Genomic DNA, 23,579 nt, shown 5'->3' with positions numbered 1-23,579 from the left:
TCACATTAGGTGTGACACTTGTGCAAATTTAACCAAAAAAACGACAGGCAGAGGAAGGCCACCCCGCAGGGGCCGTCGTGGTGCTGGGATTCCCTTTGGCCCTAGAATGGCCAGTGTTCAGAGGCCACGTACCCTGAACCCCCAAAGTTCTGAGGACTTAGTTGACTGGCTATCACAAGACACCCAATCTACTACTAAAGCTTCCGCTCGGAACCTCAACGCACCCTCATTCTCCTCCTCTAGCTTATCTTCGGGCACCTCTCATGCTACCACTTGCCCACCTGCCGCCACCACCAACACTAGCACCACAGCAGCTTTACTTGATCCGTCAGAGGAGTTATTTACACATCAGTTTGAAGACATGAGTCATGCACAACCATTATTGCCAGAGGATGTAGTTAACAGGGATATGTCTCAGTCAGGCAGCGTTACACACATGGACATACGGTGTGATGATGATGTTGTACCCGCTGCTGCTTCCTTTCTTGAGGTGTCAGATAGTGGTGAAGGTGTGGATGATGACGATGTGTCCGTGGATGCCACGTGGGTGCCCGCTAGAAGAGAAGAAGAGGGGGAAAGTTCAGATGGGGAGACAGAGAGGAGGAGGAGACAAGTTGGAAGAAGGGGGAGGTCGTCGCAAGGAGCTACTGGCACAGTCAGACAGCATGCATCGGCACCCGGGGCCAGCCAGACTGGACACCAATCAACGTATGCTGTTGCCACCACCAGAATGCCGTCATCACAGAGCTCAGCAGTGTGACATTTTTTTTGTGTGTCTGCCTCTGACAACAGCGAGGCCATTTGCAACCTGTGCCAGAAGAAACTGAGTCGTGGGAAGTCAAACACCCACCTAGGCACAACTGCTTTGCGAAGGCACATGATGTCACATCACAAACGCCTATGGGATCAACACGTCAGTACAAGCAGCACACAAAGTCAAAGCCGCCATCCTCCTCCTGGTCCAGCATCTTGAGCCAGGTCAACCACTGCTGCCCTCCTTGCCCCCTCTCAACCATCCGCCTCTCCGTCTCTCGCCTTGAGCAGTTCCTGCTCCTCTGCCCACAGTCAGGTGTCTGTCAAGGAGATGTTTGAGCGCAAGAAGACAATGTCTCAAAGTCACCCCCTAGCCCAGCGTCTGACAGCTGGCTTGTCGGAACTGCTAGCCCGCCAGATTTTAGCATACAAGCTGGTGGAGTCTGAGGCCTTTAAAAAAATTGTAGCCATTGGGACACCGCAGTGGAAGGTACCCGGACAAAAATTTTTTGCACAAAAGGCAATCCCCAACCTTTACTCCATTGTGCAAAAGAAAATTATGGCATGTCTGGCACACAGTGAAGGGGCAAGGGTCCATCTGACCACTGATACCTGGTCTGCAAAGCATGGTCAGGGCAGGTATATCACCTATACTGCTCATTGGGTAAACCTGGTGACGGCTGCCAGGCATGGAATGCGTGGCTCTGCAGAGGAGTTGGTGACACCGCCACGACTTGCAGGCAGGCCTGCTGCCACCTCCTCTACTCCTCCTACTCCATCGTCTTCCATAACATCCTCGGCCGAGTCCTCTTCCTCTGCTGCATCTTGCTCCACATCACCGACACCCCTCCAGCTCCCCAGGTGCTATTCCACATCCCGGATACGGCAGTGTCACGCCATCTTGGTGTTGACTTGCCTCAAAGCGGAGAGTCACACCGCACCAGTGCTCCTTTCGGCCTTGAACGCACAGGTGGACCAGTGGCTGACTCCGCACCAACTGGAGATCGGCAAGGTGGTTTGTGACAATGGAACAAATTTGTTGGCGGCATTGAGGTTGGGCAAGTTGACACATGTGCCGTGCATGGCACATGTGTGTAATCTGATTGTACAATGCTTTTTGCTCAAGTACCCAGGCTTACAGGATGTCCTGAAACAGTCCAGGAAGGTGTGTGGCCATTTCAGGTGTTCCTACACGGCCATGGCGCACTTGTCAGATATCCAGTGGCAAAACAACATGCCAGTGAGGCGCTTGATTTGCGACAGCCCGACACGTTGGAATTCAACACTCCTAATGTTCGACCGCCTGCTCCAACAAGAAAAAGCCGTCAACGAATATTTGTATGACCGGGGTGCTATGACATCATCTGCGGAGCTGGGAATTTTTTTGCCACGTTACTGGAGGCTCATGCGCAATGCCTGTAGGCTCAGGTGACAAACCTGGTCAGTCGCACCGTCAGCGACATCATACCGTTTGTTTTCTTCCTGGAGCGTGCCCTGCGAAGAGTGCTGGATCAGGCAGTAGATGAGCGTGAAGAGGAAGAGTTGTGGACACCATCACCACCAGAAACAGCATTATCAGCATCGCTTGCTGGACCTGCGGCAACGCTGGAAGGAAGAGGAAGGAAGAGGAAGAGGACAAATGTGGCTTTGAAGAGGAGGAGGAAGACCAACCACAGCAGGCATCCCAGGGTGCACCTTGTCATCTATCTGGTTCCCGTGGTGTTGTACGAGGCTGGGGGGAAGAAGATTATACCTTCCCTGACATCACTGAGGACGAGGAACGGGACATGAGTAGCTCGGCATCCGTCCTTGTGCAAATGGGGTCTTTCATGCTGTCGTGCCTGTTGAAGGACCCTCGTATAAAAAGGATGATGGAGAACGACCTGTACCGGGTGTCCACGCTACTAGACCCCCGGTATAAGCATAAAGTGCCTGACATGTTACCGCATTACAGCAAGGCAGAAAGGATTCAGCAGGTGCAAAAAAAATTAAGAAGTATGCTGTACACAGAGTATAAGGGTCATGTCACAGTACAACAGGGATCTAACAGGGGAAGAGGTGAAAGTAATCCTCCTCCTCCTCCCACGAACACGCCGGCAAGGACAGGAAGCTGTACAGACATGCTGTTGATGGAGGACATGCGGAGCTTTTTAAGTCCTACGCATTGCCACAGCCCTTTGGGGTCCACCATCAGAGAACGACTTGACCGACAGGTAGCAGACTACCTGGCCTTAACCGCAGATATCGACACTCTGAGGAGCGATTAACCCCTTGACTACTGGGTGTGCCGGCTTGACCTGTGGCCTGAGCTATCCCAATTTGAGCTCGAACTTCTGGCCTGTCCCGCTTCAAGTGTCCTGTCAGAAAGGACCTTCAGTGCAGCAGGAGGTATTGTCACTGAGAAGAGGAGTCGCCTTGGTCAAAAAAGTCTGGATTACCTCACCTTTCTTAAGATGAATGAGGGATGGATCCCGAAGGGACTGACACTGGGCGATGCATTTGACTGAACAAGGCCTGATCAGATGAGTTGCCTTGGCCTAAAAATGGTCCACACGCTGCTGTATTTGAACTCTGAATGCCGGATGACTTGCGTGACTTATCCGCCACCAACTAGGGTTCAAGCCGCAATGTTTTAGGGCACTTTCTGCCTGGCAAAACAAACAGAAATTTTTCAGGCTGCTGCTACAGCAGCGGCTGCGACAATACCAAATTTTCCAGCCAGGTGTACATGCCTAATTTTTCTGGCCTCTGCTGCTGCACTTGTTATGGCGCTGTAATTTTTCTGGCTGCTGCTACAGCTGCGGCTGCCACAATACCCAATTTTTCATCCATGTGTACATGCCTAATTTTTCTAGCCTCTGCTGCTGCACTTGTTATGGTGCTGCAATTTTTATGGCCGCTGCCACAGCTGCCACAATACCAAATTTTCCAGCCAGGTGTACATGCCTAATTTTTCTGGCCTCTGCTGCTGCACTTTTTCTGGTGCTGCAATTTTTCTGGCTGCTGCTACAGCTGCGGCTGCGACAATACCCAATTTTTCATCCATGTGTACATGCCTAATTTTTATGGCCTCTGCTGCTGCAATTTTTATGGTGCTGCAATTTTTATGGCCGCTGCTACAGAAGCGGCTGCAACAATACCAAATTTTTCAGGCATGTGTACATGCCTAATTTTTCAGGTACTCTCTGCTGACATCTCTGTCCATTTTTGCAACCGTGGATATTTGATGTATGCTAAGGGTAGCATGGTGGCTCAGAGGTTAGCACTGCTGCCTTGCAGCGCTGGGGTCTTGTGTTCAAATCCCACTATGTGCTGCCTCAAGGGGAGCTCTAACTATGTGCTGCCTAACATGGGGGAATCTATGTGCTGCCTAAAGGGAGGAATCTAACTATGTGATGCCTAAAGGGGGGATCTAACTATGTGCTGCCTAATATGGGGGAATTTTATGTGCTGTCTAAAGGGGGGAATCTAACTATGTGATGCCTAAAGGGGGGATCTAACTATGTGCTGCCTAAAGGGAGGCTCTAACTATGTGCTGCCTAATATGGGGGAATCTATGTGCTGTCTAAAGGGGGGAATCTAACTATGTGATGCCTAAAGGGGGGCTCTATGTGCTACCTAAAGGGGGCTAAAGCACGTTATTCCAAATCATTTAGGAATAATAGTGATTTATGCCCTTTATGGATTAACCAGACTCTGCATCAACTATGTAATTTTCCATGGAAGTTTTGCCATGGATCCCACTCCAGGTGGCAGTCCAGGTATCAGTCCCCTTGAAACAACTTTTAAATCACTATTGTGGCCAGAAAGAGTCCCTGTGGGTTTTAAAATTCGCCTGCCCACTGAAGTCAATGGCGGTTCGCCCGGTTCGCAAACTTTTGCGGACGTTCACGTTCGCGGTTCGCGAACCGAAAATGTTATGTTTGCGACATCACTACTCAGCACTAGATGTTTAGGATGAGGAACTTGTACCCTGATACTATAGATTGGTGCTGTTTATTTTTGTATCTAAGATAGGAGATATGTATTTGATCACACCGGTTCTGACTACAGGAACCCCCTGTAAGCTCCAGAACAGGACCCCAGCTCTCAATGAGTAACATGTACACAGCACATGCTCCATTCATTTCTATGGGAGAGCTGAAGAGACCTGAATACAGCCCTTGGGCATCTCCCGCACGTCCATAGAAATAAATGAAGCACATTCAATCTACAGCACATGCTTCTCACTGAGAACTAGAGTCCCATACAGGAGATCAGGGGGGTCCCGGTGCTCAGAGCACCCACAATCAGCAACCTGACTTTACTGGACAAGCCTTTTAAATCCCTTTTCTCTGCATAAAGATTTGGCCTCATGTAATTATGAAATAGCCAGATAAAATAATAAAATAATGTCTAATCCAGGCCATGTAATGTTGGTATAATCGGAATTCTCTCTGTACATCTTTTACTTTTACTCGAATTCCGAATTCTCAATATTGGACTACTGATAAGAATGAAATACAAATCTTTATGTCTATCACTACATCATAGTCATACTAGTAAAGTTTGTGTAATTCTTGCTGGATTTTATTCATGTCCTGGTCTAGCACATGCCACATGTGGTACCTGCTCGATATTCGAGCATTATCTATTGAGTTGTCGATTCTGTAGGAGAACATAACACAAAAGACACAGCAGGGGGGTGGAGAGAAATTGCAAGTAAAGGCAACATAATAAGTTGATCAGATTTAGAGCGGCGTGGAAGGATTCCCTTGGAGACTTCTCATTAACGGAGATAGATGAAAATGATCTCACTTTAGGGTGAAATGTCAAACGTTGCATGTTCGGCAGGTGTAGGTAGCAATGTTCTCAGAGAAGAGCACGACGATTAGTATTCCAAGATTGTTCACTGTACAATGTATTGCTAAGCAACTCCTGGGTTTATCTGACCCTAGTTCATGTAACCAACTGTGTCTCAACATGTCTTGTTGTTTAAAAGTTTAGAGAGAAGACATCTTACACTAGAAACTAATTTACTCAGTAGAGGCTAGATCAATCTCTCAAGAACAACCTGTATTCTCTGACTGATCCTAATATATGCCCATAACAGCTTCACCATGTAAGGAGAGTGTGACAAGTGCTTCATATATTTTTGTCTTTAGAGATAATTTAACCCCTCAGCAACTACGTTACAGTAAGCAAATTGCTTTCCTCTAGTTATAAACACTGTCATTTCATTCTATGTCAGGATGGTAATCATTAGAAACACTGCAACGCCAACATCTTCTGTGCAGCACAAGGTTTATGGGGTGATCTGAAATGAATTATTGCCCTGTCAACGGGATGACACTTAGATTACGATTAACTCATTTGGACATCATTAGGCAAACAGCACTTCAATGAGGACATGGTGTGAACTACCTTCCTGAGAGCACAACATTCTTCAGACAACATCCTCATAAAAGAGACTCCGTGATTTAGTGCTCACTTAAATAACCTAAAAGTATATGGAGAATCCCCTGGATGACAGGAAAACAAGGAAGGGTCTGGTGAAGGGGTTATCTTCTAAATAGCAATAGTGACCCATCTACACAGGGTGAACCTTATTAGAGTGATAAAAGTTGTATTATGGCCAAGTGAAGATTGCCCAGAAGCTTCTATAATCCCTGTAAAACATGTAGAGTAATAAAAGGTAAATTACACTCCAGTTGGGACTCACTAGTCATGTTGTGGATGAGAAAAGACTGAGTGCCCATAAAAACAAATTCTAAAAAACTCAAAGGGTTTAGTTACACATGCGGTTTCAATTACCTTTTTCTAAAGCAAAATTGTTGCATACAGCATTATAGTTCTAAAGCTGATCATGCTCTTAGTCTATGGTTGAAATTACGGTAAAATCGAGGGATAAACAGGCAAGGGCATTCAGTTCAACTGAGTAAACTGTTCACTTAACCCCTTAAGGAGGCAGCCCTTTTTCACCTTAAGGGCTGAGCACTTTTTCGCAATTCTGACCACCGTCACTTTACAAATTAATAACGCGAAAACGCTTTTACCGAATATTGTGATTCTGAGATTGTTTTTTCGTGACATATTCTACTTTATTTTGGTGGTAAATTTTCGGCGTTACTTGCATCCTTTTTTGGTGAAAAATCCCAAAATTTCATGAAAATTTTGAAAATTTTGCATTTTTCTAACTTTGAAGCTCTCTACTTGTAAGGAAAATGGATATTCACAATAAATTTTATTTTTCTTCACAAACACAATATGTCTACTTTATGTTGGCATCATAAAATGGACATACTTTTACTTTTTGAAAAAATTAGAGGGCTTCAAAGTAGAGCAGCAATTTTCAAAAATGTCATGAAAATTGCTAAATCTGAAGGGACAGATGTTACAGAACTACAACTCCCAGCATGCCTGGGCAGTCGAGGCATGCTAAGAGTTGTAGTTTGGCAACATCTGGAGGGCAACTGTTTGGGCACCACTTTAACAGTGGTCTCCAAACTGTGACCCTCCAGATGTAGCAAAACTACAACTCCCAGCATGCCCAGACAGCCTTTGGCTCTCTGGGCATGCTGGGAGTTGCAGTTTGGCCCCCCTAGTGGTTGCCACAGTAAAGATCGATTTAATTTCACTTTCAATTCCCCCCCCCCACTGTCGATTCCCTACCTGATCCTACCTGTCCTGCGCTGCCATTGGTCAGAACTCCGTTCTGAGTAATGGCAGGGGATAGGAGGAGATCGCAGCTTTGCGATCTCACTCCAATCCTTTAGGCTGATCGGGGTTGTTGCTGACAACTCTGATCAGCCCTATTTTCCGGGTGATCGGGTCAACAGAGACCCGATCAGCCCGGAATTGGAGAAAATCGCATGTCTTAATTGACATGCGATTTTCTCCGATCGCCGACATGGGGGGGTCTCAGGACCCCCCTGGGCGATGTGCCAGGGTGCCTGCTGAATGATTTCAGCAGGCATCCGGCTCCGGTCCCCAACCGGCTAGCGGTGGGGACCGGAATTCCCACGGGTGTATGGATACGCCCTGCGTCCTTAAGGACTCGGAATGCAGGGCGTATCCATACGCCCTGCGTCCTTAAGAGGTTAAATAATGTGCTCACAATGTATGACAAATACTACTGATGTCAGCTATTACAGGGTTTCTTCAAATAAAATATGTATTTATATGACCATAGGAGACAATATAACATTAGATATGTGAGTTAACAAAGATAGCTGTGTCTGTACTTCTATCTATCTTAAAGGGAACCTGTCAATTAGGTTAAACTGTGCTTACTAAGGGTAGCATAACATAAGGACAGAGATAGTGTTTTCACTACAATGTCTCTTCCACCTGAAAGTAGGCAGCACATGGTTAGAAAAGAGTCACTGCTGCCCGTCCAACTGCTAATAGTTTACAAATGTCTCTCTATGCAGTGATAGGGGAAAATCTGTAAATCATTGGCAGGGGCAGCAGCAGTGGTGACTCTTTTCTGGCCATGTGCTGCCTACTTTTGGATGTAATTGTCCTTATGTCATGCTGCTGGAGAAGTGGCCCCAAGCTGTAATGTATGGGATGGTGCGTACTCTCTATGGCAGGTTGCTGCTGACATTAAAGGGGTACTCCGTGCTGGGAGCTCGTGATGTCATAGCCCCGCCCCCCATGAGGTCACAGCCCGCCACCTCAATGCAAGTCTATGGGAGGGGGCGTGACGGCTGTCACGCCCCCTCCCATAGACTTGCATTGAGGGAGCGTGGCATGACATCATGAGGGGGTGGGGCTATGACATCACTAGCTCCTGGCACTGGCTCCAGCGTTCGGAACAGTTTGTTCCAAACACTGAGTAGCGGAGTACCCCATTAAGAGCCAATTTCAGAGGAGGCTGCTGTAAGGAAAATCCAACCAGAAATTCTTTGCAAAAATTCCAGGTGGAATTTCCATAGTGTAAATGGGGCCTAACATGCACGTTAAGCAGAAACAACCGTATATATCTGCAGGCAGAGAATACAATTCACCCCTAGCCTCCCCACCTGTAGCTACTCAGTCCAACCCTCATCTTGCCCCTGCTATCAAGACCTGTGTCACTTTCTATTAAGTCTAACGGATATCACTAAAATTACAGACAATTTTTAAAACAGAACCTGACCGTATCCTCCGACTAAATTTATCCCAGGCTATGTTCAAACATTAAAAAACTAAGTGCTTTATGTAAGTTCAAAGATATTTACTTAAACCCTTAAGAAATCCTTTCAGCATATTACTTTTTATTCTTAGCTGAAATTATACTTTAGTCTGGTACTGGCTGTTATCTCCATTAACCTGTAAAACCGTCTTGGATAAGATTTCAGTCTTCCCTCCTCCCTCATCAAACGTATCCTCATTTCACCTGTCATTTCCCTGAAGTAGATTTGTTGTAGCTGAGGAAACAAGCAGCAGAGTCATCCATGTGAACGATGCCTTAATTACACATGGTAGGCGACAAATGAAACTGTGACTGTGCTGTAAACTGTGTATAAACTGCACCATTTATCTCAAAAACTATTTTTGTCCTTACAGGAACAGCCATAAACAACATTTTCTTAAGCAATCAAAATTGAGTACTTTTATCAGCAGGTAGAGCAAACAGCATTACAGTATAAAATCATCACAGCAGTTTTAAAGGAAGACAACACAAAATAGTTCATAATTCAGCTTTAAACATGAGCTTTCCAAATATGTAAAGTACTTGTTATTTGTTGGTGTCATTATTATTTATAGTGCATTACCAGGGCCCTATATTGGTGCTGCTGTCAGGGGCCCAGAAAAATGAAACTATAATAGGGGGGCCACAATTGCTACTCACAAGTCATTATTCATTGCCCCCTTTTATAGGTCTCCATTAAACAATCAGCTGACCATTCAATCTATATGGGGGCCTCCTGACGCCCCCCAAAGGCGGTTGTCAGGAAATGAAGGATTAAGCAGAGAGATTTCAATCAGCCAACAATTTTGTTTTATTAGGCCACCAACTCTTTCATCTCTCCATTGGAAACATATGCATACCAAACCAAGCATGCACGTGTATGAGGACATCAGAAGAAAGGTTTGTTGACTGAACGAATATTAGGCTACGGAAGGTGCATGGGCATCTTAACATTGAAAGCCTGTATCTTTAAATTGTAAGCCTGTTGTCACGTCTGGGCAGGGAAGGAGTGCACATTATTCTGGTCCACTCCCCTGTCCCTGCCTACTTACGTACCTGCCCTAGACGACAGGTCGATAACCACTTCCTAAATAAGTGAGGGACAGTCAAAAAGCCAAAACAATAAACTACAAAACTGACAAAAGCAAAGGCTGGAGGTACATGATTAACAGAAAACAAACCTAAACACGCACACTCAAAAATACGTAGTCAGAGAGCCGAGTCTACACCTGGAGAGCACGAAGTATAGTAACAGGAGTATCAAAGGGAAATCAAAAGCCAAGCCAAAAGTCACAAAACCAGAATAAACAGAATGAGCACAGAGATAGCTAAGTAAGTTACTAAGAACTATCACAAGCAGGGAATGACTGAAAAGGGCCTCCCTATATATGCCTGAGCTGCAACCAGGAGGACTCTAATTGGCTCAGCAAGCTGAACCACACCAGGGCTAGAAATCATTAATCCTATGGGTTCTGGCAGGACCAGTCATCACAGCTGTATTTTTAGATTGTAAGCCTTTCTTTACAGATAGGTTTATGCACACATATTTCAGCCAATAGCTTTCTAATGTGAATCTAAGCCTAAAGCTGAAATCATAATTACTAAGCCCTAAACCCCCAGTTTTCAACACTTGCTGTCAGGTAAACCTTGCAGTGAAACTTACTTAAAGGAAAATACAGTTTCTGCGGTGACTGGTTGTAGGAAAGTAAAATCTGACACATCTTATCTTGTTCATTAATTGATGGATAAGGCAAATTCTACATAGAAAAGAAATACTTGTGCACTTCCCAGTATCAGTAATATATGCCCAACAGCCATTGATGTCCATCTATAAAAATCTGATATGAGTTAGATATTGGCTATGTCTATGATGTATATAGACCAATGTACCAAATATTGTCAGCAGATGACTTCTTATAGACCTGTGTGTGTAGTCACTTTCCAGTTTCATTAACACGAGCACATTCTTTTCAACTTATCTCACTGAAATTGGCTATATACATTAGATATAAGTTGGCTAAATTAGCAGATTTTGGTGGGTTTGGATGGGTACAGGCATGGCACACCTTAAATTGACATTTAAGACATTACATACAGTACCCTGATGCAGCAAACTTTGGTCAGTGACATGTGATGTTTTAAATGTCAGTTTGTGAGCCTGTATCTAATGTATATGGGGGTAGACTGTCCTTTGAGACATGAAACGGGAAATGGAAAGATGGTTTTAATTTCAACATGCTCTTTGTTCCTGTTGCCAGAGGTGTCTTGAGGTGTATTTTACTCTCCTACTATAAGAATGCTCAGCCAACAGCTAGAGCTGTAGCCACTGCCAGGTAGCAGCACACTACCCTTCTGATGAGGCATGCAACAGTATAGGTTTAACAAATCCCAGAAAGTATGTACAAGAGCAGGGACTCCTGTCAAGGGTTGGATACCCTGCTCCTGTACACTGTATGAATCTCCACTCACTAGGTACAAGAGCACCAGGTCAAGTCCACTTTTACAGCATAGCCACTCACCTCTGACCTGCCATATAAGTTCACTGGCCTGAAAAGAGATCAACCAGCCCAACAAATAAACAGTACAGAGTGAGCATCAATGCACATAGTACAGTGTATGCATTGCTGCTCGGATGGACTTGTTTGTTTCTGACCTGCTCAGCGTCTAAATGTCATGCCACTCCAATGTTGTTGATGGTGGCCACATTTTGCACTTTTATGTGTTTGGTCAGTTTTAAAATCTAAAACAAAAAGAAACCTTAACACTATTGAATGGCTGGATATAGCACCATCAGAAGGATCCAAGGTTTCACCTTAGTCAATGTTTCTGTTACATTTTAGTATTACAGTGAACAGTGTCATACTGCTTCTGCTAGGAGAGGTTCACACAAGGCAATTTGGGGAAGTCTTCATTTTTTTTCTTTTATAAGTTTTGTATTTACACCTTGTCTTGGTCACATTAATAACTGCGCCATGAGAATCTTAGACTGATGTGGGTTTGGATAAATCAGTGAAATTAAATGAAAAATTACATTGATAATTTAAGACTTTTGCTGTTCATGATATTTAATTGTTCATTTTCAAAAGTACATATTAGAAATACACAAGATGCATTAGAGTTCAAAGCCAGTCATCCAAGATAACAGGCTCAGTCTCATTACAATTGGATGAAAGGCTTGCTACCACATCTTTCCCATTTTTTCTATTTTTATTATTTTATTTTTTAAGCAAACTGGCATTAAATCCAGACCTTTGCCAACCAAGAATATAATTGTATGACTTAATACTGCAGGACGAGATTTTCTTTTAACAACTGCACACAACATTTAACAATAGGGGAAATGTTGGCTGCACTATTTCATGCTTAGAAAGTACTTTCTCTGCTAGGAAGGTTTCAAAGAGTGATCATTTTTTTACATGCAATAAAACACTTCAGGGGGAAAAGTAACAGCCGACTGACAATGGGATCTACAATTATACAGATATTGAAATCTGACATTTTAAAAACTCTAGTGGCTGGAGAAATCACATTTGTCTCTTTGGAAAACACAATGGCTATTCACGCAGCTTCAAGCAGCATGCTAAATCCTATACGTGCTTGACCTTAGCCTACTACCCAGCATTCCTAAGTCAGCTCATAGAGTGGGAAATTAGTAGAAAGAGCTTAGATCTTATATATTCTATATAAGGGCATAAAAGGGCATAAAAGATTTCAAAATGATAACTCAACTAATGGATTAGACGTTGCAGTCAGAAAATGCCTCATCACATCACCTAAAATGGAGACTAGAGGTTGCCGGTAACTTTACCAAGGATTTAGGTTGGTTTTATGTCTCTCTTAACATCCTGCCTGATATCAGTTGTCAATGCAATATTTACTTACTATAGTAAGGAAAGGATAGTAAAACAACAGCAGCTTACCCCACAGGTAGTAAATAGAAACTATGGGTTCATATTGCAAAACTGGGTATAAATATAAATTCTAAGGAATCAAGTTTGCTATCAGGGAATAAAAAAAAAAGTTTATTGGGTAAAACTATATAATTCAAAGGAGGCTCTAGTACCCTGCTTGGCCGCCCATAAGATATAAACAGTTGTACATAAAGGCTCCATATGGCATTCATCAGCGCATTTGCCCACAGATGGCATCAGAGCTATCCCATAAATGCTCGATTGGTGATAAATCTCACGACTGGGCAGGCCAAGGAAGTATTGCAATCAAGTGTAGACATTCCTGAGAAACCCTTTCTGTGTGTGAATGAACATCCGGATGAAAAAAGGCCAGTCAGAAGCTTTGCCATGAGAGGCAGGATGTCCTGCACATATCAATGAACTGTTGTAGACCCTCGTATCACCACTAGGGGTAACCAAATGTAGAATGCAATGGATCCCCAGATCCTCACACCAGCAGTTAGAGCATAGTGTCGCTACACAGTAAAGGGAGGATTGAAACTATACAATGCCTCCATTCTCAAACCCAGCTATCATCAGATCCTTCACGCTCAACACTAAGTGACGGTTCTTCGGTACATGCAAATGACCTGTTTGATGCACAGGGGGCATTTCCAAGCTCCCTGTGCATGGTGATCGAGTGCCAAGCTTTAGCAGCGTGAAGGTCAATTCTGCAGCAGAGAAGGCTCAGCACAAGGGAGGAGGCATTACAGGGAGCTTGGGAATGCCCCCTGTGCACCAAGCAGTTCACTTGAATGTACCAAAAAAAAAAAAAGGATTTTGGCGGAACGGAGGCCCATAGTGGAGACCGGTAAGTTTCATTGGCATCAGTGTCACCTGCACTACAAGCGTGTACAACAGGCTAGTGCAGGTGATACTAATGAGAGGTTTCCTTTAAAGTATTAGATTATAGCTTAAGGGTTAAAATAAGTGTAAGAACTATAAAAAACATAATACTGTATAAATAAAAGATGTAAGGGTAATAATAGGTGGTAAGGCTATTTTATCAGTGGAATATATAAATAATGGAATACAACTAGGTTTGATAGATGTTTAGTCCAATTTTTGCCATTCCTATATAACAAACAAGGTCTGGTAAGATAGTGCTTTAAACATGAGCAATCATACAAATCCTATACTTATAACAAAGGTATATTTAGTTCTTTCCATTAACATGGTTACAATGATTTGAAAGTAAATACAACAAAATGACTGCTGTTTTGGAACAATTTGTCACATATCATTTTGTACCAATTTCTTGTGTTCTTTCTCAATTCCAATATAAAACTGTAAAATAACAAATGCATCTAAAATAAGTTTCCATTTCATGTGATAGCATATCCTGTAATGTTGACAGACTTATTGGTAAAGGTTTTAACAACAAAGAATTGCAACATTATTTCTAATGTCTGAAGATGTAGAAAAATAATATATTACTTTAGACTTTTTAAAATTGCCCAACTGTTTATACTTTTAACTATTTCCATTTATGTGATAAGAAATCGGGGCATAAAATTCCATTTAGGGTAGGGTCACACGCAGCACATTCACAGCGTATTTGACCATGCGGATGCGCTGCCAGCAGTCACAGAGCGACAGTAGAGCGAGCTCCATGCTCCCTGTAGCTCTGGGTCCCCTCTCATAGCAACAGACTTCCCTCCAGCAGTCACAAGCTGACACAGAGAGCTACCCGGCCACAGCAGGGAGTTCGCGCTGCAGTCACTCTGTGGCTGCCGGCAGTGCATCCGCTGCATCATATATGCTGCACATGCGCTGTGTGTGACCCTACCCTTAGTATGTAATTTGTTACAAGTCAAAGAAGAAAATTGTGGACTATAGAAGAATTTCAATCTTTGCGGAAAAAGGCATGTTTTGTCCAACAGTCTTCTTGTGTACAGAATAGGGTAGCTAACAAGGAGGAGGAGGAGGAGACACTCATGCAGCCAGTATTTGTGCATGCGCAGAAATGAATTACAATGGAGTGTAAGGAATGTGTCTGTCATTTAGAAAAACTTTCGACATGTCATGTCAAACGTGCTCTCAGTGCTGAGATTCCCATTAATCATTACACGTGTGCAGTTATAAACCCAGGCAAGTTTCTGGTGTTCTAAGTCCTGTTCACATAACACAGAAACAGTATTGAAATGTAAAAATGCAGCTGAGCTGGAATGTACAGATGACACTGTAGAAATAATGGAGGTGGGAGTGCACTTCATAGGCCAAAAAAGTACTACTTTCTGAAGAATATTGGATACAGTAGTGGAGGGTTCAGATTATGGAGAAGGTTAATCCTAGATCCACAGCAGAATGAAGGGCACTGCAGAATGTGAAGACAGAGAGAATTTTTCCTCCACTAAATTCCTGTAAAATTACCGGATCACCAACGGACGCCATGCAAGTGAATGGACCCGGTAGTAGCCATTTGCATCTGAACCGTTTTAGGGTCTGATCAGCATAAAAAAAAAAAAAAAAAGAGCCAATCGAACCCTTAACAGATCAGATGCGGACAGCAATTTGAACCTAACCTGAAGTTTAAACAGAAGGGGGGTCTGAAGAAGGGAAGATAGAGGAATAATTAGTCTCAGTAATAAACATGAGAATGAATCAGAACAGAATCTAATGTATTTTTCATCCTTGTCATAACAAAGACAATTGGGCAGATTTATGAAACTGTCTAAAAGACAAACTGCGTCTGTTGCCAATAGCAACCAATCACAGCATTGTGATTAATTTCTAGGGTCAATAGAGGCAGTTTGTCTTTTAGACAGTTTCATAGATCTCCTCCAATGGCCCAGATTTAATAATGCTGTCTAAGTGTTAGATAATGTGTACCTAGGCAAGACAGTGTAAGAATGCGCTGAACTTATCATAGTGGATTAGACTGTTTATTAAATTTGTCCCATTTTTAGAAGGCCTAGCCTAAGTTTAAATAAACCATTAGGGGCAGGTGCTCAGAAACCCCTATAAGCAGTGTTCCTTTTAAGCTGCACAGCAGCACAGATCTAATTCGACCTCTATTCAGGAAAATCCTTCTTTTCTGCAAAGTTCTCCCCTTAAAGGGGTATTCCGGTGAAAAAAAAAATTTTTTTCATATCAACTGGCTCCAGACCGTTAAACAGATTTGTAAATTACCTACCAGTACTTATGAGCTGCTGAAGTTGTGTTGTTCTTTTCTGTCTGACAACAGTGCTCTCAGCCGACACCTCTGTCTGTCTCAGGAACTGTCCAGAGAAGGAGAGGTTTGCTATGGGGATTTGCTCCTACTCTGGACTGTTCCTGAAGCAGACAGAGGTGTCAGCAGAGAGCACTGTTGTCAGAAAGAAAAGAACAACTCAACTTCAGCAGCTGATTAGTACTGGTAGGATTAAGATTTTTTAATAGAAGTAATTTAGAAACCTGTTTAACCCCTTAACGACGCAGGACGTCCTGCGCCGGATCCCGCGATATGAAGCGGGATCGCGCCACAATCCCGCATCATATCGCGTCGGTCCCGGCGCTCATCAACGGCCGGGACCCGCGGCTAATATCACACATCGCCGATCGCGGCGATGTGCGGTATTAACCCTTTAGAAGCGGCGGTCAAAGCGGACCGCCGCTTCTAAAGTGAGAGTGAAAGTGACCCGGCTGCTCAGTCGGGCTGTTCGGGACCGCCGCGGTGAAATCGCGGCATCCCGAACAGCTGACAGGACACCGGGAGGGCCCTTACCTGCCTCCTCGGTGTCCAATCGGCGAATGACTGCTCCGTGCCTGAGATCCAGGCAGGAGCAGTCAAGCGCCGATAACACTGATCACAGGCGTGTTAATACACGCCAGTGCTCAGCATAGGAGATCAGTGTGTGCAGTGTTATAGGTCCCTATGGGACCTATAACACTGCAAAAAAAATGTAAAAAAAAAGTGTTAATATAGGTCATTTAACCCCTTCCCTAATAAAAGTTTGAATCACCCCCTTTTCCCATAAAAAAAATAAAACAGTGTAAAAAAAAATAAAACAGTGTAAAAAAATAAATAAATAAACATATGTGGTATCGCCGCGTGCGTAAATGTCTGAACTATAAAAATATATCATTAATTAAACCGCACGGTCAATGGCGTACGCGCCAAAAAATTTTTGCTCACTTTTTATACCATTAAAAAATGAATAAAAAGTGATCAAAAAGTCTGATCAAAACAAAAATCATACCGATAAAAACTTCAGATCATGGCGCAAGAAATGTGTCCTCATACCGCCCTGTACATGAAAAAATAAAAAAGTTAGAGGGGTCGGAAGAGGACATTTTTAAACGTACACATTTTCCTGCATGTAGTTATGATTTTTTCCAGAAGTGCGACAAAATCAAACCTATATAAGTAGGGTATCATTTTAACCGTATGGACCTACAGAATAATTATAAGGTGTAATTTTTACCGAAATATGAACTGCGTAGAAACGGAAGCCCCCAAAAGTTACAAAATGGCGTTTTTTCTTTGATTTTGTCGCACAATGATTTTATTTTCCGTTTCGCCGTGCATTTTTGGATAAAATGACTAATGTCACTGCAAAGTACAATTGGCTACGCAAAAAATAAGCCATAATATGGATTTTTAGGTGGAAAATTGAAAGGGTTATGATTTTTAAAAGGTAAGGAGGAAAAAACTAAAGTGCAAAAATGGAAATACCCCTTGAAGGGGTATTCCGCCCCTAGACATCTTATCCCCTATCCAAAGGATAGGGGATAAGATGTCAGATCGCCGCGGTCCCGCTGCTAGGGACCCCCGGGATCCCCGCTGCGGCACCGCGCTATCATTACAGCACAGAGCGAGTTCGCTCTATGCGTAATGACGGGCGATACGAGCAGCGTGATGTCATGGCGCCGCCCCTCGTGACATCACGGCCTGTCCCCTTAATGCAAGTCTATGGGAGGGGGCGTGACGACCGCCACGCCCCCTCCCATAGACTTGTATTGAAAGGGGCGGGCCGTGACATCACAAGGGGTGGAGCCGTGACATAAGGATGCTCCGGCCCCTGTACCGCCCATCATTACGTGCAGAGCGAACTCGCTCTGTGCTGTAATGATAGCGCGGTGCCGCAGCGGGGATCCCAGGGGTCCCCAGCAGCGGGACCGCGGCGATCTGACATCCTTTGGATAGGGGATAAGATGTCTAGGGGCGGAATATCCCTTTAAGGGGTTAACTTTCTGGAGCCAGTTCCGGAATACCCCTTTAATATGAGCAGAGCAGTTCCAAATCACTCCACCCATTGAGAGATGTTAGCAGCAAAACAGCTGCATAGGCCTTCTTCCTAGAGATAGACATTAAAGTTAGTGAAGATCTCAGCTACAACTTACACTAGTTCACTAGCATAAGTTGTACTAAATTCAACATGTCTGGGAGGCCACAACCACTTTGCAGGAAGCCCCTCTCACATGCCCAAATGTGATGCCCCGGAAGAAGCCTAGGAGCAGAAACGTTTGGGTGTGGAGGCCTGCACATTGCACTTGCTGGTATCACTATTAACTAGTGTACTTTGATATTTATGTTTACATTTATGCCTGTTTACATCTGTTTATGCCCATGTATGAACTAGCCTGCTTACTTTGCACATGGCACTTTATTGCTTTGCTGCTACTTTATTGTTACTAACTGTTGAGCCATATACATACTCCTTTGATGCACTTTTTACCATTGTAGCTGCTATAGCTCTTCTCTTAAAGGAGCAGTGCCTCATATTTATGCTGCTAGTTCCAAGTGGCTTCTCTTGCACTTAGTTGCATTTCATATGTTGCATATTTTGTACTTAGATGGGGGCGTGCATAGCCCCCATCTTTCTATCAGTTCTCACCGTAGCACCATTTTTTATGTGATTTTATTGTGTCCTGTCTTTCATGCATATTTGTTAAATAAAATATATTTTTCATAACTATGATCTTTATACGCTGTTTCTTATGTACTGGATTAAATGTGGTTAGTGTCAAATTGTCAAAAAGTCATAAAGTTTTGTACAAAAACATTGTGACTTATTGATGCTCAACAACAGGCGCAGATGTTAAGAAATTTCCCCCCAAGTTTCTGTTTTAGCAATTGGTAGGTTGCCTATAAATTACTGAAAGAGCAAGGAGTCTGTGAAGAAAGAATTTGGAAAAAAGAGAATTAAAAATGTGACATTGTGCAGTTATAGCTTTAAAGGAGTACTCCGGTGGAGAATATATTTTTTTTAATCAACTGGTGCCAGAAAATTAAACCGATTTGTAAATTATTAGCTGCTGAATACTACAGAGAAAGTCCTTTTCTTTTTGGATTTATTTTTTATTCTGTCCACAGTGTTCTCTGCTGACACCTCTGTCCGTGTCAGGAACTGTCCAGAACACAAGCAAATCCCCATAGTAAAAATATGCTGCTCTGGATAGTTCCTGATACAGACAGAGGTGTCAGAAGAGAGCACTGTGCACAGGAAAAAAAAAAAAAAAAGAAATCCAAAAACAAAAGAACTTTCTCTGTAATATTCAGCCACTGATAAGAACTGGAAGGATAAATATTTTTTTAATAGAAGTAATTTACTAATCTGTTTAACTTTCTGGTACCAGTTGATTTAAAAAAAAAATTATATTTCCAACAGTTGTTGTTGATACAACATCTTATCTTATACAACTTCAGATATACAAGTTTAGGTTTAAGTCTATCGAGTATGAATTCTGCTTGAACCAACCAGCACAATCAACATACTACACAACCATGTGAGTTATTTCCCACTGGGATTGTTTCTATAGAGATTATAGGGGAAACTTGACCACCAAAATTGCAGAACTTTCTGACATTATACTATCTTCTTATACAGTATTTTGTATCCATACATCAATCTGAAATGGAAAAGGTTTATCCAGTTCTTACCCAACTCTGTTCATATTCCAGGAACCGTCCTGCAGCATCCTCACTGTCATACAAAGGAAAGCCTTCCCGTTTTGCTTGTTGATACTCCATCCGTAGCTGCTGGATACGGTCTACATTCCCAGATGTGGAGTGGCCACTAAAAAAAAAAAAAAAAAGGCAATGCATAAAATGCATATTTATAAACAGCCTTGCAGAAAGGTACTTGCTCCTATGCAAATTGTTAATGTTTGCAGACATTATTTGCAATGAAGCCTGTTACCATCTGGATGTTGAATAATGCTTATATTAGGAGTTTAACTGCTGCAGAATAAAAATGAGTATTTCAGACAATGAAAATATTCCTTAGCTTATCTATAAACAAGATGGTCATGAATATTCAGTATTATGCAAACAATGGTGCAAATAGCATTCCCACTGCCCAAAAGCAATAACAATCCTGGGTGAGCAGAGACAAAAAATTATAAATCTTCATAGAAGTCAACACCTGCACGGAAGCAGATTCTTCATGCACAGAAAGCTGATTTTGCTGTAGTCTCCAAAGAAATAGGAATGAAAACATCCTATTTCCCTGCTGGAAGCAGCAGTGTGGAATCATCCATCTTTTATTTGTTGGTCTCTGCTTAGATTTCCTCATTTATAGGCACTCTGCTTTTGCATTATGACCTTTTTCTAACCCACAACTATCCAGTATTTTATTCAAATCCCACACTCTTTCAAATTTTACACAGTATAATATAGACTGCTCCAAAAAATAAATAAAGGGAACCCTTAAACAACACAATGTAACTCCAAGTCGATCACACTTCTGTGAAATCACACTGTCCACTCAGGAAGCAACACTGATTGACAATCAATTTCACATGCTGTTGTGCAAATGGAACAGACAACAGGTGGAAATTATAGGCAATTAGCAAGACATCGCCAATAAAGGAGTGGTTCTGCAGGTGGTAACCACAGACCACATCTCAGTTCCTATGCTTCCTGGCTGATGTGTTGGTCACTTTTGAATGCTGACATTGCTTTCACTCTAGTGGTAGCAGGAGACAGAGTCTACAACCCATACAAGTGGCTCAGATAGTGCAGCTAATCCAGGATGGCACATCAACGCGGGCAAGAAGGTTTGATGTGTCTGCAGTGTAGTGTCTAGAGCATCGAGGCGCTACCAGGAGACAGGCCAGTACATCAGGAGACGTGGAGGAGGCTATATGAGGGCAACAACCCAGCAGCAGGACCGTTACTGCCATCTTTGTGCAAGGAGGAGCACTGCCAGAGCCCGGCGAGATGAGATCCTCAGACCCCTTGTGAGAACATATGCTGGTGCAGTTGGCCCTGGGTTCCTCCTAATGCAAGACAATGCTAGACCTCATGTGGCTGGAGTGTGTTAGCAGTTTCTGCAAGAGGAAGGCATTGATGCTATGGACTGGCAGCCCATTCCCCAGACCTGAATACAATTGAGCACATCTGGGACATCATGTCTCGCTCCATCCACCAACGCCACGTTGCACCACAGATTGTCCAGGAGTTGGCGGATGCTTTAGTCCAGGTCTGGGAGGACATCCCTCAGGAGACCATCCGCCACCTCCTCAGGAGCATGCCCAGGTATTGTAGGGAGGTCATACAGGCACGTGGAGGCCACACACACTACTGAGCCTCATTGTGACTTGTTTTAAGGCCATTACATCAAAGTTGGATCAGCCTGTAGTGTGGTTTTCCACTTTGATTTTGAGTGTGACTCCATATCCAGACCTCCATGGGTTAATACATTTGATTGCCATTGATAATTTTTGTGTGATTTTGTTGTCAACACATTCAACTATGTAAAGACAAAAGTATTTCATACGATTAGCCCATTCATTCAGATCTAGGATGTGTTATCTTAGTGTTCCCTTTATTTTTTTGAGCAGTGTATATGGAGAGGATATTGTTCATCTAAGTCATTAGAGGCAATATGCGGGGGATTCTGTAACTGGCAGAGGAATTAAAGGAAAGGTTGACAGCAACATGACAAGAAAACTGCAAAATCCCTAAACTCAAGCACAACATCAATGACTAACTATGAAATGTGCTAGTCTCAAATAGTACATACAGTATACTCTTTGACTAAGTCGAGACACTCTTCTGTACTTAGGACATGGGTTTTATTCCTCCACAGGTGACTTATATACTGGCTGTCCAGTAGCACAAAAGCAGGACTTATCTAGAAGTATATCTACTTCATATAAATAAAAGCACTGGTTTTTAATATTCTGTGTATTTTATAATATCATAATTGTTTATATATCATATTGTTGTGATTAGATGGATTATTATTACTACAGTATTATTAGTACATTGCAATTATTTGTTTCTGTATCATCCATCCAGTCACTCCATAAATAAAGTATATACACTGCTCAGAAAAATCCTAGAAACTAATCATATAAAATACTTTCGTCTTTACATAGCTGAATGTGTTGACAACAAAATCACACAAAAATTATCAATGGCAATCAAATTTATCAACCCATGGAGGTCTGGATATGGAGTCACACTCAAAATCAAAGTGGAAAACCACACTACAGGCTGATCCAGCTTTGATGTAATGTCCTTAAAACAAGTCTAAATGAGGCTCAGCAGTGTGTGTGGCCTCCACGTGCCCGTATGACCTCCCTACAATGTCTGGGCATGCTCCTGATGAGGTGGACTAAAGCATCCGCCAACTCCTGGAGAGTCTGTGGTGCAACGTGGCGTTGGTGGATGGAGCGAGACATGATGTCCCAGATGTGCTCAATCGGATTCAGGTCTGGGGAATAGGCGGGCCAGTCCATGGCATCAATGCCTTCCTCTTGCAGGAACTGCTGACACACTCTAGCCACATAAGGTCTAGCATTGTCTTGCATTAGGAGGAACCCAGGGCAAACTGCAACAGCATGTGGTTTCACAAGCGTCTGAGGATCTCATCTCGGTACTTAATGGCAGTCAGGCTACCTCTGGCAAGCACATGGAGGGCTGTGCGGCCCCCCAAAGAAATGCTACACCATTACTGACCCACCACCAAACTGGTCATGCTGGAGGATGTTGCAGGCAGCAGAACATTCTCTACGGCGTCTCCAGACTCTGTCACGTCTGTTACATGTGCTCAGTGTGAACCTGCTTTCATCTGTGAAGAGCACAGGGTGTCAGTGGCGAATTTGGCAATCTTGGTGTTCTCTGGCAAATGCCAAACATCCTGCACGGTGTTAGGCTGTAAGCACAACCCCCACCTGTGGATGTCGGTCCCTCATACCACCCTCATGGAGTCTGTTTCTTACCATTTGAGTGGACACATTCACATATGTGGCCTGTTGGAGGTAATTTTGCAGGGCTCTGGCAGTGCTCCTCCTGCTCCTCCTTGCACAAAGGCAGAGGAAGTGGTCCTGCTGCTGGGTTTTTGCCCTCCTACGGCCTCCTCAATGTCTTCTGATGTACTAGCCTGTCTCCTGATAGCGTCTCCATGCTCTGGACACTACGCTGACAGACACAGAAAACCTTCTTGCCACAGCTCGCATTGATGTGCCATCCTGGATGAGCTGCACTACCTGAGCCACTTGTGCGGGTTTTAGACTCTGTCTCGTGCTACCACTAAAGTAAAATCAGTGTACACCGACCCACTTTGTCCATAGAAAACACCAATCCCTAAGCTGTGGAGTGCTAAATAAGCGCTTATGAAAGAGAATACAAAAAGGAAATCGAGACAATCATGTGTACGAATATAGAGAGAGTGCAAGCCTGTCAAGTGATTCTCTACATGATAGAGAGCGTGAAGCTGAGCTCTGCCATACATACTGTAAGGTTGTCACCTTGGGGATAGCTCTGGGATCGTCCTGGACACTGC

The 23,579-nt window shown here is 43.4% G+C and overlaps 1 protein-coding gene across 4 annotated transcripts in view; it reads right to left on the bottom strand.

Annotated features, from left to right (window-relative positions):
• The window catches only part of PARD3B (par-3 family cell polarity regulator beta), a 1,515,381-nt gene that overhangs the window by 295,261 nt on the left and 1,196,541 nt on the right, over positions 1 to 23,579 (bottom strand). For all 4 annotated transcript variants that reach the window (XM_056536585.1, XM_056536586.1, XM_056536588.1 and 1 more), the window contains one exon: positions 19,727 to 19,862. In XM_056536585.1, coding sequence (XP_056392560.1) covers positions 19,727 to 19,862 — 136 coding nt within the window. The remainder of the gene's footprint in view (positions 1 to 19,726; positions 19,863 to 23,579) is intronic.

The sequence above is a fragment of the Hyla sarda genome, chromosome 8 (assembly GCF_029499605.1).
Source record: "Hyla sarda isolate aHylSar1 chromosome 8, aHylSar1.hap1, whole genome shotgun sequence".
Classification (NCBI taxonomy): Eukaryota; Metazoa; Chordata; class Amphibia; order Anura; family Hylidae; genus Hyla; species Hyla sarda.
The sequence above is the reverse complement of the archived record's forward strand: the minus strand, read 5'-3'. Positions and strand labels throughout refer to the sequence as shown.